The sequence below is a fragment of the Sciurus vulgaris genome, assembly GCF_902686455.1.
Source record: "Sciurus vulgaris genome assembly, chromosome: 1".
In the NCBI taxonomy this organism is placed as follows: domain Eukaryota; kingdom Metazoa; phylum Chordata; class Mammalia; order Rodentia; family Sciuridae; genus Sciurus; species Sciurus vulgaris.
This window is the reverse complement of record NC_136461.1, coordinates 129,897,704-129,915,720: the sequence shown is the minus strand read 5'-3', so window position 1 is coordinate 129,915,720 and position 18,017 is coordinate 129,897,704. Positions and strand designations below refer to the sequence as shown.

The following is an 18,017-nucleotide window of genomic DNA, read 5'->3' as shown; positions in this document are numbered from 1 at the left end:
AGTTATCTATAATGTTCATTGCTGATTATCATTAATGATTATTGTGTATGTATGTATATACACATATATATAGCTAAACATTTATTTTTACTTATCAACATATGTAGTCATGTAGAGTATTATTTAGCCCCCAAAATATAATTGGTAATTGGTAATAACAACATAGACCAAGGCAAATGACTTATGACCTTAATATTTTCCATATTTTTGAATAAATATTTATAGCAATGAACTGTAAAATTGACCTAAAGTTATCCTAGAGGCTCCTTCTATAGGAAAATCATATAGAAAGTGTATCACCATAACCATTATTTCTAAAATAAATCATTTAAATTTATCTTTAGATGCACATTATAATTCATGAATTTGATTCTTCACTCTGTCTTCAAACACCCTTTGCATGCTAAGTGAAACTTGGTTATTTCAAAGCTTTAGAATTTGTTCCTCCCCAGTTCATAGTTATTCTCACTGGTCTCCTGTGGTCACATGCCTGTAGGAGTTGGAAAATCACTGATGACTTTTTGCATGAGACTGAAATCGGGGACATGCAAAAGTCTCAAAAAATTATGAAAAAGCAAATTCAGAGCTAATATTTAACTTAGTAAAAAGATGAAATGAGGTGTGTGTACATATGTTCTAATAATTCTGAATATGACTTTTTAAGAAATCAAAAAGTACTAAATAATTCTATTTGAAAAGAAATTATATAAACAAAAGGCATCAATTTTCTTAGATCATAACTATTGTAAATATTAAGTATTATTTATTATAAATATAACTATTAAAATATATATAACTATTTATAAATAGAATTATAGGAATAACCATAGGTATTAACTTAAGCTATATATTAATTTAAAGTATATTGACTGGGCACAAATCACAGATAAGATTTATCCTATCTTGACTATCTTAGCTTAGAAGCAGATGAAGATGCTGTGTTTAAAAGAAAGTTGTATTCTAGTTAAGTAAATTTTCTAGCTTTTCTGTATTTGGTATATGGTATATATGTATGTATGTATGTATGTATGTATTTACTTCATACTGAGGACTGAACCCAGGAGCACTCTAACACTGAGCTACATCCCCAGCCCTTTTTATTTTTTAAGATAGGATCTTACTAATTTGCTGCAGCTGGCCTCAAACTTGTGATCCTCCTGCCTTAACCTTCCAAGTTGCTGGAATTGCAGGTGTGCACCACTGCACCTGGCCTAGCATATAGTTTAAAGTCTCAGGGCTCAGCTATAAATTATAATCATTCTCATCATTTTCTTATTTCCTTGAGCTGGTCGGTTTTACTTATTGATTCATGAAAATTACAGGTTGGATCTAGTCTTAGGGAAAGTCATTGAATCATTGCAAATAGAGTTGAGGTTCAACTCACCTAGCTAGCATTAATTAGCCAAATATTTAAGAAAATGAGTCTGATTTTGCATCAACATATTCTTATAAATCAATGAGGCCAAAAACTGTGTCTAGTTGGCTGTCTTCTTACCTTCTAGTATAGTTGTTGATCATCATAGATGCTTAATATTAGCCACGTGAATACATTGCTCAAGTGTATTTAGTTAAGCATTCAGTTACATGCACTGAAGAACATCTATTTGCAGGTTTACAAATGCTAAGTATTTTTATATTTAGTGTTAGAACAACTACTAATGATAATGAATATACTGATATTGCAGCATTAGTGACCATTATTTTTTAGTTTTCATATATTCAGGCACACACATTATATCATTTAGTCCATATTACAGTGCCGCAGGTATGTATAATTATGGTCATGGTTTTACAGATGATCATTGGGAATCAAAGAGAGTCAATGCTAAAGGTAACACAGCTTATAGGTGATGGAAATAAAATAATTAGGAGACAATTGGAAAGACAAGCAAAATAATTATTTTCCAGTTAATCATACTCTGTAATGCAATTATCCCCTTCCTCTGACTACCTTCAGGATGCAGACTGGATATTTTGACAATATCAAATCATTAAGTCTCAGTTTCTACAAATGGCAGATCATAGTTGTTTCGATCCCTGGAAAACAGAGCAAAGATTCTAACCTGCTTCAGCCCTCTGCAGAAATTGCCCCTACCCCCCAGAAGGAATGAGAGCTGAGCTAATACCCAACCCAAAAGAAGTGCTTTCCGTCTAGCCTCTCATTTACTCTGGGTACACCAATGTCTTTACCTGGCCAGATGTGTGCCAAATTGTATCTTCAGCTGGGACATTCAGATAATGAGAGTATACAGTGCTCATGAAAACTCAGGTCATTTATAAACCGTCTCTTCCATTTTATGGACAAACTGCATTCCATATTCTTAACTGACTGTCTCAAAGAGATGCAGGTGGGCATTTAGAGGGATAGAAGAGAATGTGGACAAAACCACACAAATACACCTTCTTCACTGGGAATTCAAGCTTGCAAAGCACTATCAGGAAATAGGACAAGCACAGACTTTCCTAGTGCAGACAAGGAAAATGAGAATCATCTCTAAGTGGAATTAACTAAGAAAGGGCATAGAGTTCCCAGCAATGTGATCACATGCTCATGATTCGAGGAAATCTATCCCAAACATAGAAGTTCTAGGGTTGGAATGATATTTTTAACAGATCATCTCTCAATGAATAGCAAATAAGTAAAAAACCACTGCAGTTTCAGAATTTTGAATGGTGAATTCATTTTTCTAGGGCTTTTTATTCCTGGCAAAATTTGCAACTTCAAGAGGCCTGGAAAATTAAGTTTCCTATAAAAGTAAACTTGATAGTTAAAGAAACAGAACTGAAATACAGTGATAAGATCCAGTTACACAGAAAGAGTCTATTCAAAACATGTTTTTTCAGAAGAATTTTTTTAAGTTGTTTTCAAAGCAGACTAGCCAACATAAGAATTCCTTAGTGTATTGCTAAAGGATTACCAAAGTAGAGACCTTGGTTTAATGTAAACAAACAGATATGAACTTTTATGTACAAGGAAAAAGCATTTTTGAAACTGTGTACAAGGAAAGCATCCCAGTCCCACCTTCTTCCACCTCTTCCTGTGTGCATCCTTCGAGATGTACACAGGACAGAGAAAGGCATGTACTGTTCACAGTCCACTCTTTGACCCAACTACTTGATTGTGTCCTCAAGGAGTTGACCCTAGGAATTTTTCCACCTATCATGTTTATGGTACTAGCAAAGTCAAGATTGGTTTGCTTGTTAGTTTTTATGCTGTTGTGTTATTTGTTTTGTGTGTTTTTTAAGGATAAGGATTATCTTTTTCCATATTGCATGTTAACAATGGTATTTCTAGTTCCTTTATTCAAATTCACTCTTTTTAAACATTTTTATTGGTACATTATAGTTGTACATAATGATGGGATATTGTTACATATTCATATATGCACACGATATAACAATATAATTTGGCTAAATTCACTTTTGAAAATATCCAAACTTAGGAAAATAATAGGCTACTAGTATTCTTAGCAGTTTTTCCTGGGAGTAGCTGTGTTTCATAAACACCAATCATGGCACTGGTATTCTTAGGCTATAGGTTGTAGAGTACCGTGTCATAGAAGAAAGGACATAAAGTTTAAGTCAGGTAGCCCTGAGTCTGGGGATTAACCCTCTGCTGGGTAGCCATGTGGTTTTGAGCAAGCCTTCAGCTCCTCAGATCTGTGGTTTTCATTCTATAAAATGGACTAGAAAAGACCTTTCTTGTAGTTATTGTGAATATTATTTGAAATAATAAAGGGGATACCTTGCCAGGGACATATCAGTTTATTGTCTTAAGAAGGATCATTGAGTCATACAGTCATTGAGTCATTGGACCACCGTTATATTGAAGATGAAAAGCCAGCACTCAGGAGACCAAGGACCTGACCAGGATCATACAGGCAAGAAACACTGGACCAGCAGCTTAACCCCAGTCTCTGTACTTCACGCCCCATGGATTTGTGCATCATGCACTATCTGAGCTTTCAAAGGCAATTGCTGAACAGTTCCACAATCCTTGTAGGTGGTGAATCCCCTAAACCTTCTTATCCTGTGGACTCTGCTTTCCTTAGGCACTAGTTTTACTGGTTATTCTAAATGAAGAACAGTCCTACCTCATTCGTGTTAAGGATCCCATATGCCCTCTGTCATTGCTACTATCTTTGAAAAATAATATCCAGGAAGGGGAAGAAGATCCATCATTTACAGAATGCCTAGTCTGAGCTACCTGTCCATGGTCACAAAGATGAACACCAGCATCAGCGCTTGAGCCTAGGCCCATGGCTCTACAGGCATGGCTGCTTTAGTTATTCTAGTGGTAAAAGCACAAAACACATCACCATCCCACCCAGAAAAATAAAAACTAGAATTTAAAAAAAAAAAGGCAAGCACCCATCACAAAGCTGGGAGAAACCCGAGTCTGCTGGCAGATCTGTCAGATTCAAAAGCAAACTCAGTTTTTTTCTTATGACCACAGTGAAAGCCAGGGAGGTGTTTGGGAACTTGGAAAGTTGGTTTGCAGTTTGAAGAACATCCCCAGAAACCAGTGCATGAGATGCACGTAGGCACCTCTGTCGGCGGGCTCCTCTTTTTCTGAAGAATAATTAATAAATATTTTCTTTTAGCATATAACAAACAGTTGAACCAAACAATTATGTAAACTGGAAATGACCCAAAATGCTAGCAGTTGGCAGCCGCACAGTGAAGTGCATTGTCGTGCACATGTGCATGTTTGTCACACCCGCCTCTCTGGTGATCTGCACTTAATAGGAATATTTTAAACTATGTAGCTAAGCAACAGAGGTAATTGTTGCTTTCTAGAGCTTTTGTTAGCACTCTAACACAGCCCAAATATGCATAATTAGGTATAATGTCTATAAATCATTATTGTACACATGTGGGTAGTTAAGTGGAGTGAGAGAATAGTTCAATGAATTGAGCATATTCACTGAAAATGCTTTTTATTTGTTTTCTGTAGTTCATAATACTTTAAAATTATCATAACCCTTTACACTTTCTCTTAATAGCCAACCGTGATATTGAGAAAAACTTCATTTGCATTTTAGACTATGTTTAATATATTATTTAAACCTGGAGTTCCTCTGATATGAATTCAGGAGAGGATAGGCCCATCCTATCAAATATTGTGTGCCTGTTTATCCAGCCTCTTTTCTAGGAACTAAAATGTTAAATTTTTCAGTTTACATTGAATGGATCCCAACAAAAGACTGCACCCTATAATCAGCATTATTTACAGGGGCCAGTGTTGTGACTGAATTCTTCCCTTCATCCAAAAATGCTTTTAGTTACTATGGCAATATTTACTTGATCCTGGCAGTCCAGTGTTGATTTAGGAAGATAATTACCAGAAAGGAAGATGATGGAGATGTATTTTTGAGTGTCCTTGTCAGAGACAATGTTTATAAAAAATTAAATGAGACAAAAAAGGCACATTGTCTTCCATGCAGACACCCTCTTCCACAGCCTTCGCACCAATAGCTGTGCTTTTCTTCCTCCAAAGATGTTTATTAACACAGAATACACTTCACTTGGTGTCTTTAACAGTCTTTAAAGGGGCTTATTATTTTGTATTTCCCATCCCCCAATCCTGCCTTTCAGAAACAGAAACAGTTCATCTTTTTCCTCTTTGTGTGTGTGTGTGTGTGTGTGTGTGTGTGTGCGCGCGCGCGCGTGTATGTGTGTTTTGTTTTGTTTGTCTAAGTAGATGTCAAAGAACCATCCCTGAGGTGTTTGGTGCATTTCATACCCTATTGTGTGCTGGGCATTACTCCATGTGCTTTGGGTTGGGATTGGCATCTCTAGACTCACTTGGTGTATATGCCCTGGGGTAGGATCAGATAGGCTCAGCACACATATCTCTAAACTTTCACCCTCAATGAGTGTAGGGGTGACACTGACAGCTATCCTAGGAGATAGCCATTTCTCTGTCTGTGTTGGGTTGACTGACTCTTGGGGCCTACTGTGGGTCACAGGATACCTTGACTTTCAGAACCCAAGATGGCTCTGTATCAGGTACAACTAGCTTACATCCAATATCCTCCAGTCAACCCCTCCTCTCATCTTATTTTCTTTTTACACATATTCATGCAAATATCAAACCAGGAAATGTGTTACTATTTAAGCTACTATCTGGTCATCCTTATTATCCTGTTTGTGTATTCCTCAATATGGAATTTTAGTGTGACAATTGCAAAAGTAAACAGGCAAACTGAAAGCTTCAGAGTTCCTTCAATTTTCATCTCTATATAGATGTATTTTGTATCTTAATTAATATTACATAAAATCTGAGAATACATCTGAGAAAAATATAAAACTTAAACCAAGTAAGCTTTGAAAATGTATTACCATGCTAACAGAGCAATGTGATGAATATTTTCTTTACAATGTGTAGTATTACATGTATTCAATTCTTCTGGTTGGCTAAGATGTGGTCATTTCACATCTGTTTTAGTCAACTTTTTCACTGCTGTGACTAAATGATCTGACCAGCACAATTATAGAGGAAGAAAAGTTTATTTGAGGGCTCACGGTTTCAGAGGTCTTAGTCCGTAGTAGGCGGGCTGTATTCCTCAGGACTCAAGGTGGGCAGAACATCATGGCACAAGAGTATGGCAGAGGGAAGCAGCTCACATCATCAGGAAGCAGAGAAGAGTCTCCATTCAACAGATACCCAAAGTCACACCCTAATTCCCACTGCCTCCAGCCATACCCTACTACTTCATTTACCACTTAGTTAATCCATTTGTTAATCAGGAGATTAAATCACTGATTGGATTAAGACTCTCACAACCCAATCATTTCACCTCTGAACTTTTTTGCACTGTCTCACACATGAGCTTTTGGGGGACACCTCCCATCCAAACCAAAACAACATCCATAACTCTACTGTTGTTAAGTATCATCTTCTTGTCTTGGCCAATACCCCAGAAACATATAGCTCTTAATATGCTGAAAATTATAATAGTGAATTTAAAGACAATTTTAGAATATTAAGTTCTAAGTTTTATTTTAAGATCATATTTATATTTCCCTCTAATGTTTGTAAAATTAATAATGACTGCATGTTACACATATTAAGTATGTATATGTGTACATATGTGCATGTGCATGAACATACATATGCATGGGGCTATATATTTGTATGTATATGTGTGTGTGTAATATTTTTTATTCTCGATTTCCAAATATTGGTGTTCTTTTTCCATAGAAGAAATTATGATAAAACCTGCTGATGAGAATCTTCATTCAACTGCACAAGAAAACTCCCCTCAGAAAGAAGACCGATACACTTGTTATCAAGAGCTGGTAGTCAAATCTTTAATGCACTTGGGGAAATTTGAAAAAAATATGTCTGTTCAGACCATAAGTGAAAATCTCAATGACAGTGGCATCCAGTCTTTAAAAGCAGAGAGTGATGAAACAGACGAATGCTTTATGATTCATTCTGATGATGGAAGAGACAAAGTGGATGATTCCCAGCCCCCGTTCTGCTCTTCCGATGACAGCGAAAGTAACTCTGAAAGTGCAGAGAATGGGTGGGACAGTGGCTCCAACTTGTCAGAAGACACCAAACCTCATAGAGGCCCAAAGTACATGTTAGCAGATAAGAAGAAAGATCTACTGGAAGTTCCTGAAATAAAAACAGAAGGTGACAAATTCATACCTTGTGAGAACAGGTGTGATTCTGACACAGATCGGAGAGAACCACAGAATGCTCATGTGGAGCCTTTGGATGGCAAAGCCCAGCCTTCCTTCCCTGAGACTGAGGAAGAAGACAGGGAGAGCCTGGCCACGATGACAGAAGAATCCAGCGATCTGGAGAAAGCCAAGGGGAACTTGAGTTTGCTGGAGCAAGCCATTGCTCTGCAGGCTGAGAGAGGCTGCGTTTTCCACAGTACCTACAAAGAGCTGGACAGGTTTCTTCTGGAGCACCTGACAGGGGAAAGGCGGCAAACCAAAGTTATTGACATGAGTGGAAGACAAATCTTTAACAACAAACGTAAGAAAACATTTTTTCATTCATTTTAGAATAAAATTACCTTAGGGTTAAAAGATTAAATTTTATTATTTCTTCCAGATAGCTTTTTGACCACTTAATGCTATTTAAAAGTTAATTCATGTGGAGCACAGTGGCACACACTGTAATCCTAGCAATTCAGGAGGCTGAGGCAGGAGATTGAAAGTTCAAAGCCACCCCCCACAAAAGCAAGGTGCTAAGCAACTCAGTGAGACCCTGTCTCTAAACAAAATACAAAATAGGGCTGGGGATGTTGCTTAGTTGTGAAGTACCCCTGAGTTCAATCTTGGGTACCAAAAAAAAAAAAAAGTCAATTCATAACTGGGAAATAAACAATTTCTTATTTTTACCCCCTGCTGTAGATTTTATTGAATCAAACTTTGTTAGTTTTGCAGTAACTTCACACAGAAAAAAATATTCATTGCATGCATTTTTTAAAATGTAATTACTTTTTAAAAACTGATTATATGTTTGAAAACTACTTTATTGTTAGAAGTACAGTAGTACTTGTTGCATTTCAAGTCACTTTAATTATCAAATCAATTCCACAAATTTAATTTTTCTTTCCCACCCTCCTTCAAAATCATCTGGCTGCTTTTGAGCTTCAAAATGATATCAAAGCATCCAGGCAGGATGTTTTGATCCTTGTTGGAATAAAACTGGATGTGAATGGGTTTATATAGTCTTACCTGCTCTGTAATGCAGGGCCACAAATAATCTGGGTCAAACTTGAATTTACAGAGAATATACTTTGAGGAAACTTTAAAATTGCTCCTCAGTCTTTAAGAAAGTTGTGTCCTCTTCCATGGAGTATTACGCCCATTTTCTCAACATGGTCTTGCACCAGATAGGCCCAGTGTATTCCAACAGTTATGTGGAATTTCCCCGTAGTCCCTCAGTACCTAGAAGTCCCATTTAAGATGGTTATTTCCAGGAGCCAGATTCAGAACTCCATGGTTTGCATTTTTTTCAACAGTTCTTACATGATTCTTGGGCTCAGAATTAGGGGAAGAATATCTTAAAGAAAATCAAGATCATAGACCTAAAGGGCTTATATGAATACTGTGTTGGTATGGTTTAGAAGTTCTGATTATGGGGATTTATCCAGAAATGAAATATATAATTTGTTACTTAATTCCATTTGAGTACTCACCTGCAATCTTGACAAATAATGTCTTTCATCAGAGTTGGGAAAACAGAAAAGACTAAAATAATGTCATGTAGTAAGGAGCATGATCATAATGCTATGCAAACATCCTACAAGGGTTGGATTAGGGACAGAATACTAATGACCAATGTGTGGTTCAGGACAAGGAATTGTACTTAACTCTGTGCACTCCCACTAATATGCAGTTTTTTAAATTTTCCTGTTTTCTTTTAATGAACTACAAATCTGACATTAATTCTAAATTTTCCAAATCTATAATTTCTAATACACCATGTTTCATTGATTCTAAGAGATATAGTTTCCCCATTCTGATGACTCAAATCAGAAAGGTACATAGTAGTTTCTTAATTGCATATAAAGTGATGTTTCATCTTAAAATTGATATCTTACAACCAATGAAATCCAGTATTTGTAGAAATCTTTTGAGCCATGGCTTAAAATTCTCAGTGATCCTCTGGTTATATTTATAAAACTTTTTAGACTTTTCATTTTGTTCTCAAAAACTCACAAAGCAATAGAATCTGTACTTTTAAGTGGTGGGTTACTTGAAGACATGACTTCAGGAGTCAGTAGGATCTTCTGTGGCATAGGGCATGATCATGCTCTAGGGTTGTTAAGCCTCTGCAAGATCAGGACCAGGTTCATATGAAATAGGGGGAAAAAAAGTGAAACCCATATTGCAGGGGAACTATAGGCTTAGATAAGGATGCCCATTAGTATAAATTAAGTATTCACATTTCTATTCCTTGTTCCTGGTGGGGAAGCACAAGAGGGATTTTTCTTCTCTGCCATGCACTCCATATTAAGTGAATATCCATACCAACTGATAGCCATCTTCTTCAAGCAATTCTGACTTTGCATACACCTTGGACATACAACTCTACCATTAAGAACACTAGAACTTAAAAATATCATTTTACCCAAGCCTTCAGATGAGTCAGCAATTCTGTAATAAATTTCAGCATACTAGGCTACTAAGCATTTAGAGAGCATAGGTGTCAGTGTTAAGTAGAGTCACCAAGTAATTTATTGCCCAGCATATGATGCTCTTTTGAGAAAGGGGGAGGCAATAGGAACAATTATGCAAGTCTATCAGTTATGAAGACAGTCCCAGGAAAACTAGGATCTAACATCACCCTCATGGTGCAACACTGCACAGAAAATTAAAAAAGAGCCAGCCTTGAGAGTTGCCCCGAGCTCGTGCTCTTATCATGCAAACAGGTTCTGCCCTCCAGAGCATTTCATCTGCATCTTTGTTATGCCCAGCCAAGGAAAGACTTGAAGACAAAGGTGCATGGTGGACTGTCAGTGGCCCCATCTGGGCAGGTGCCAGCCTGTGTTATCTCCAACACCCTCTCTGGCTTCCCACAGACAAGCAGCGTGGCAAGGAAGGGAAGTGCTCAGTGCCAAACCTTTCAATGCGGTTTAGAAATGTGGCCTCGCCTGGAGGAGATCCAAGACAGGAAGGGCATCAAAATACACATTGTTGCTCTTTTGCTCCCCGTGAGCAGCACTCTGTCGTGGTGTCAACCCCTCTTGGTTTACTTTAATCAAACTTCAAGGATTTTGACTAGTGGTCTACAGATTTTATATACCTAAATGAACTTGAAATTTGGCACCAAATTTGGATTAAATAAAAACAGACATGCACAAACTCATAGAACATCACAAACTCTTCATATGCCTTTTTTATCCATTATAAAATACAAAGACCGTAGTCTCAACATCAGTCGTTGTTTGTGAATCCTGTCTCTGGTTAATATAAATATCTGCTACTGGGTGTATCCCTGTCTTTGGCTGTTCACTGCTCATTTACAACTCAGGCCCTCTGTTTCCTGACCCTTCCTCCATTGGTAGTTCCGGCTACAACTTGCAGGATCCTTGCTCCTCCCCCTTTCACTGAAACCATGCCCCCATATAATTGCATTACATACAACCTGCTGTGTCCCATCTGCCCAGGACTGATTGTAATCCAACAACTGGGGTGACATGGTATCACAGAGGCTTGCCTACTCACAATATTCTCCCCAGAGATGTTGTTCGCATCCTGCAACAATGGCTTGTTCTGGGTGCCCCACTTGGAACTGGAGCATGTGAGGGATCCACATCTTGCACAGTAGGGCCCTTTTCCGTATTCTACCACCAGCAGCATCTTGGGCAGAATCATATGGATTTTTTGTTTTTGCTTTCAGCATAAGCATGCTCTTTATTCCTGTTGCTTTGCATTCTGAGAATCCTGAAACCTTTCTGCAGTCTACTTTTCTCCCTCTCCCTGGATTCACAGGCTTCTTGTTCTTCTTCCAAACACCCTGAATGCTGATGAGAAACAGAATTCCCCATGAATGCTATCATTCCAAGCATGAGTTAGGAGCGATTTTGACTATAAGACAGTATTTCTTCTTTAAACTTACCTAATATCTCAATCACAAATATATACATTTGTAACTAAGGCCTCATCTGCATTAGCTCTGACCGCTTCAATATTCCTGTTTTTTAACTCATTTATGTTAAGTATTTATAGAACCTTTTATCTAGTCTTTAGCACTATTAGTGCCAGAAAAATTAGAAAACTTCTTAGCTTAACTTTGGCCCTCTTCTCTCCAGGCTCTTGTCTCATGACAACCTGACAAAATGTGTTACAAGGTGGCCCTTTCCGTGCCTGGCTTCACCTGAGAACCACACCACATCTGGCTTCACAGCAGCTCTCTCCAGTACACCAGGGAGGCAGCTTCTACCCTCTATATCTCTGTTTTCTTAAAGTCCCCAGCAAGATCATTACCTTTCCAAGTCTTCCCTTTGCCTCAATTCTCAGTTCCGGCAGTCAGTAAAATCAATAGCTTTTCACCACAAGTGACCATGCATGGGGCCTAAGTGGCAGCCATTGGGGTTGGGAATCTCACAACTTTGCAGTACTTGGCTAGGCAGGACACAAGTCTTATCCTGACTTACCCAGTTGCTCTGCAGGAAACTACCTCTGCTTATGCATGAGCTACTGGTTGACCCGCAACCCCAGGGCCACCTGCTGCTAGGGACTCATAGGGACAAGGCCAGGGAGGCCTTTCTCAGAATGGTAGTTTATTTTGTAATTTTGAATCTGGCTTTTTCCAGACTCTTTCAATAGGAGATGGTTTGGGATTAAATAAATTCTTTCTTCTTTCTCACTTTTCTTTCTCTTTCTCTTTTCACCGCCCCCCACCCCCCTTTTCAGGAGCCTGTTCACCCTCTGCCATAGGGGTGATTTTTCATAAAGAGGCTTTAACTAAAATACGTGACATGACAACTTAAGACCATCTTTGTATTTTAACAGCCCCTTGCCCTGTGTCAGCCTTTGTGGAGAAAACCAAGAAAATTGAAAACATGTTTTACATTTCCACAGGTCTTAGTTGAGGGTCTTATTCAAGGCAATGTGAAAAGAATGTTTATGATGGTAAAACTGAATAAAGTGAGAATGCCACCTTGCAAGGCCACTATTGAATAGGAAAAGAAACAAGAATAACCAAATGAATTTCTCAATTTAATTTCTCTGTAGATTCACCGAGGCCTGAAAAGAGGGAGACCAAGTGCCCCATTCCGGGGTGTGATGGCACAGGACATGTGACTGGGCTCTATCCCCACCACCGCAGCCTTTCAGGGTGCCCCCACAAAGTGCGGGTTCCCCTGGAAAGTGAGTACTGCCTATTCCTAAAGATGTAGGTACTTTCTTATAAGTGCCAGAACATCACAGTATGGGTTGCTTTCTCTTACAATTTGGAATTACAAATGGAAACAAAGTTTTCTCTGTGTCAAGCAATTTCCATCTAGCTGTATGTTTTAAAATAGAGTGTGTTAGTGGAAAATCTGAGGGACAATAAGGCCAACAGATAAAGAGAAAATTGCCATTCAAAAGATAGTTTGTTACCCATACTTCCTAAGATGAGGGGTCTCATAATGCCACTGAGGTCACATGGTGAATCCCCAGGGAGAGTCAGGAGGCAGGGGCAAGAGGAACTTCAGACCAGAAGCCTTTAGCTTCTATATAAAGGAGCATACAGGGAAGGGTGAGCAGGATAAGGGTTGCTGGTTCCTCTAGCTCTGGAGTATAAGGTTGATCTCTATTCTCTGGTCCATGACCTGGGATAATTAGGGAAGGAGGACAGTGACCCAGAATATTAGAACCAAATAAGTCCTTTGGAGTGTGGGTTCCAAAGTGGCTGGATGGCACTTTAAGAGTTCTCAGCTGGTCAGTTGTATGCCTTCTTTAGGAGTTGGCTAACTCTGAGAAGAGCAGTTCCTCCTGGGTCAGCAAGTCCCAGGTGTTAAAGCATCAGAACACAGAAAATAAGCCGTACTGCCCTGTGTGATTTCACAGTTCTTTCTCAGTCTGAGGCATGGCCTCCAGTATGTCCAGGATCAATCTTATCCTCAGCACATCACAGGGCGGTCTCCAGCATCCTTCTAGCCTCCATTCACTGTGAGAACATGTGCTTTGTAGTGTCAGCTTAGGACATCCTATCACAACTGAGAGCCCTGAACCCTTAGTGCATCATTCTATCACTGTCCTGCTGTGAACTGGGTCTCTACAGGTGAAGAAAGGACTGCCACCTTCCAAGATGTAACACTGTTTGAATCTCTTTGAGACACTTCTTGGGCTATACAAACTGGAAGGTAGGGGCACCTTAGCATTACCTTCCTTGATACCAAGAGTGAGCAAGTCACTAATCTAGCCAAATTAGGCCTATGCTACTGAGTTAGCAATTCCTTAGACTGCTTCTCTGATGGTTTACTCAGCCATACTCTTCTCCCTCCTGCCATCCCTGGGTCTCGGGGTTGAATCCAGGATATTCTATTACTGAGCTACGACCCCAGCCCTTTTATTATTAATTTCTTCATGTTGAGACAGGGTCTTGCTAAATTCTCAGGGCTGGCCTCAAACTTAGGTTCTTCCTGCCTTAGACAGGCAAGTGCCACTCAGCCATACTCCTGCAAATATCACATGGCAGTGGATGGTGGTTGGAGAAAGAATCAAAATAGCATCACTTAAGAACTAGAAAAGTTCACAGGCAAAACTTCAAATTGGGGAAAAGGTGAAAAGAGCTATTTGGCAAATATTGTTCTCCAAACCCTCCTCCAGGGGAAAGCACATGAATGGGGAAAAAAGGTGATGAACTTTTCAATTTAAATTAAATATGAACTGCATAGAGGTGTTTAAGTCTACAGTTAAATATAACTTGGAGTTTAGAGCAATTAAAACATGATAATTCTTGCCAGATTTAATTTCTGAAGTTCTGGTGTGCTTATTTTTTTTTTCAACTACGTATATCTGGGGAGGAAGCATAGTGGATTACGTAACTGAAGTCATTTAATTGCAAAATTAAGAAACGAACTGTTGATTTTTTTATATATTTGTGGTAAATTATTCTTCTCTTTAATATGCTCTTTTGTGATTAGTTCTTGCCATGCATGAAAATGTGCTCAAGTGTCCCACCCCTGGATGCACAGGAAGGGGTCATGTGAACAGTAATCGCAACACTCACAGGAGGTAATTCTGATGATTTGCTAATCATTTTACATTTTAAAAAATTGAAGCTTTCCACCAATCAAATTATGGGCTATGTGTTATCAAAATCACTGCATCACTATCAAATGTTACCACTGAAATAAATAAGAAATATTCTCAACTTTTGCAGACTCAAAAAGAAAGAAAAATCACCTCATTATTTCCTTTCCTAGAAATTTTTATATTAGCAGTCAATTTCAAAATGAAAAACTATTATATTTGAAGATGCTGGGGTTATATGTTCATGTAATCAGATACGGAGAACATATTCTCTTCTGTTCTGGAAGCCCACCATTATAGTGTTGATACCAAAAAGAGTTGCTTATCTTAGGTCCCACTCCCTAGACATTAAGAAAGAATCTAAAAGGCTTCCATATACAGTGGTTAGATTGTTAGCCAGGCAGGGAGGTGACATCCTTCCATTGAGATTGGAACTAAAATAACGCATTTATGTGCATTTATATACAAATGCATTATGTGTGTGTGTCTTTGTACGTAAAAATGCTGATTGTTTTGTGTGTGCATTTTATATTATGTGTTGACTGTGGTTATGAGGTACTATTTGACTTATAATCACATGGCCAAGAAAACTTCAATTTAAACTATAAGATTCAGACCCTTAAATTATGCTGAAGAGTTACCATGCTAACATCTATAGTTGGATCCATTGCATTTGGAATGAGCACATACTGCTTAAAATATGAATAGTTTCAGAATCATTTAGTTATTTCTCCTTCATATAATATTTCAATTTTTAAAATGAGTTTGTTGCCTTGTACCTCCGAGGTGGGGCTGGGGGACAAGTGTTGACAATGTAGTTTGCAAAACCCTTTGGGATCTTTTCATATGAGAATAGTGCTAAGTGAACTATTAATATGACTTAACATTTAGTGTGTGCCAAGTATGCTGCGAGGCACATGCCAAAGCAAATCATTTTATCATTTTAACTCACATCCTCCTGCTTTTCTTTTTTGAAACAGTCTTTCAGGTTGTCCAATTGCTGCAGCTGAAAAATTGGCAATGTCCCAGGATAAAAATCAGCTTGATTCTTCCCAAACTGGGCCATGTCCTGACCAGGCACACAGGTAGGAGTTCCCAGGAAGTTCCTGATGTTCTGTTCATGCCAGGATCCAGTTCAACAGGACCTCATGTCCCTTATGTGTCACTTCATTGTGGCCTAACCCTCATTTTCAGCCACCAATGGACCTGTGTGGGCAGCTCATTGGCAAGGCTGGTCTAGAGAATGATACTATCTCTTAAGTGAGCTAAGAGATCCTTCAGAAATTTAACTTGACATTGGTCTCTTTGCAAAGGTAACACAATATGGATGAGTCTAAAATGAATACAGCATTCAATAACATACATTAATCAAAATTCTGATTCACTAATGTAACACATCCCTCAACTCAGGTGAGCTTCCCTTTGTGATTGACTTTACCTTTTCTGCCTGGAGAAAATAACATCACAAACTTCTCATACTCACTCAAAATATGTGACATTATAAATTTTTATCCTTGAGCTCCACATATACATATAGATTTTTAAAGCAAAGTTTTATTCCATAATGGATAACTATTAATAACTCCCATTGATCTTGTAGCTCCCAGATTCTTCATGGTATCTATTAGTTTGGAAGATCTTATACCTAAATAATGAAGTATGTATGCTGAAGCTTAATGTGACAGTGTATATCTATTTTACAAAAATCATACATGTAGAAAAAGTGATTTCAGGATTAAGAAAGATGATAAGATAACTGTAGTTAATGAGGCACTGAACTGTCAAAACAGCTCTTAAGCATTTCAATATTTTCAGGACATAGCTTCCTTTAATATTTTGTTTCTGTAGATTTAAGTTAAAGAGTCAAAATTGGCATTCAGATCACATGAATAAAAAACAAATGTCAAGTGAAGATCATTAATTACTGATTAAGTAGCAATTAGAAATCTTAAAATGGGATTCTAGGTTAGTATTACTATATTCTCAGTTTTCCCCAAGTAGATTATTTATCAAATATAGAAATAACATGAAGTTTCTCTTTGCTTTTTCATGAAGGATTGATGTTGTTTTAGATTAGAACATTTATGCAACTTTAGGGCTATAAACCGAATTACATATATAATAATAAAATCCACTAATCCTGCAATATTTTTATGTAGTAGCTAAAATTTCCTTTATCTAATCCAAAAACCGTCATTGAAACTTCGACATTCTGGGCACATTTTGTTTAAAAAAAGGAAAAATATTTTTCATATTGCTAGATTCTGAAAGATGTATTTGTTTAGGTTCTCTTACCATTAGAACATTTATATTTTCTTTGGCTAGAACTGTACTTCACAAATATGATGCCCTTATCTAATCCAAATCCACTAATTCTACAGGAATATTTAACTCACATTTAGCTTGGAGTGGAATAATTATATTGAAAAATGGGCTAGGTATTATAATATAGTAATTGATGATTATTATTGAAATGATATCAGTTTAATAGATAAAATATTGAAATACTATTTTAAAGTATTACATAAATCAGCAAAATCATTCAGACCAAAGGTAAGAAAAGCCTCACAATTTGAAACTCACAATTTGGAAATCGAGTCTTTTGCTGTCTGCACTATCCCAGTAGGCATCAGGCATGAGGTAAATGGAGAATGCATGGTCTTAATTTTGCCAATGGAAGACCGGACACTGAATACTCAATAGAAATCACAACGGGGCAGAGTCCAAAGCATCCCTCTCTCTTATTCAGTGTCCAGAGTACTCTGCCCTCTTGTGTTGTGACCACTTCTCATTATTGTGCAATGTCTCTATGGTTACCTATAGGCATTGACACTTCTATCTTGGAAATTCTGACACTCATACACTCATAATTATTTCATTGTTATTTTGAACTACTTCCCCCTCTCTCCAGGACAAGTTTGGTGAAGCAAATTGAGTTCAATTTCCGATCACAAGCCATCACTTCTCCCAGAGCCACAGTATCAAAAGAACAAGAGAAGTTTGGAAAAGTACCATTTGATTATGCCAGTTTTGATGCCCAAGTCTTTGGTAAACGCCCCCTTGTACAAACAGGGCAAGGACGAAAAACTCCACCATTTCCTGAATGTAAGCTTCAAATTTAAATTCTTACATTTATTCCCCCCACATGCATCTTGTGTGTGTGTTGAGCAGGGCTCAAATAAAAAATATATATAATGTGCAGCAAAATAAAATAAATTGATCAGTGTTACTGATTTTATGCTGAAGTTACACTTAATGTTAATGAATTAATTATTCCACAATTATTCAGCTATTGT

General features: G+C 37.8%; 1 protein-coding gene across 4 annotated transcripts in view; it reads left to right on the top strand.

Annotated features, from left to right (window-relative positions):
- Positions 1-18,017, top strand: part of ST18 (ST18 C2H2C-type zinc finger transcription factor) — a 359,234-nt gene that overhangs the window by 297,878 nt on the left and 43,339 nt on the right. For 3 of the 4 annotated variants that reach the window (XM_079136474.1, XM_079136476.1, XM_079136473.1), the window contains 5 exons: positions 7,208-7,999; positions 12,715-12,849; positions 14,613-14,703; positions 15,702-15,806; positions 17,633-17,826. In XM_079136474.1, the coding sequence (XP_078992600.1) occupies positions 7,208-7,999; positions 12,715-12,849; positions 14,613-14,703; positions 15,702-15,806; positions 17,633-17,826 (1,317 nt within the window). The remainder of the gene's footprint in view (positions 1-7,207; positions 8,000-12,714; positions 12,850-14,612; positions 14,704-15,701; positions 15,807-17,632; positions 17,827-18,017) is intronic. The other variant, XM_079136475.1, reaches the window with a different exon arrangement.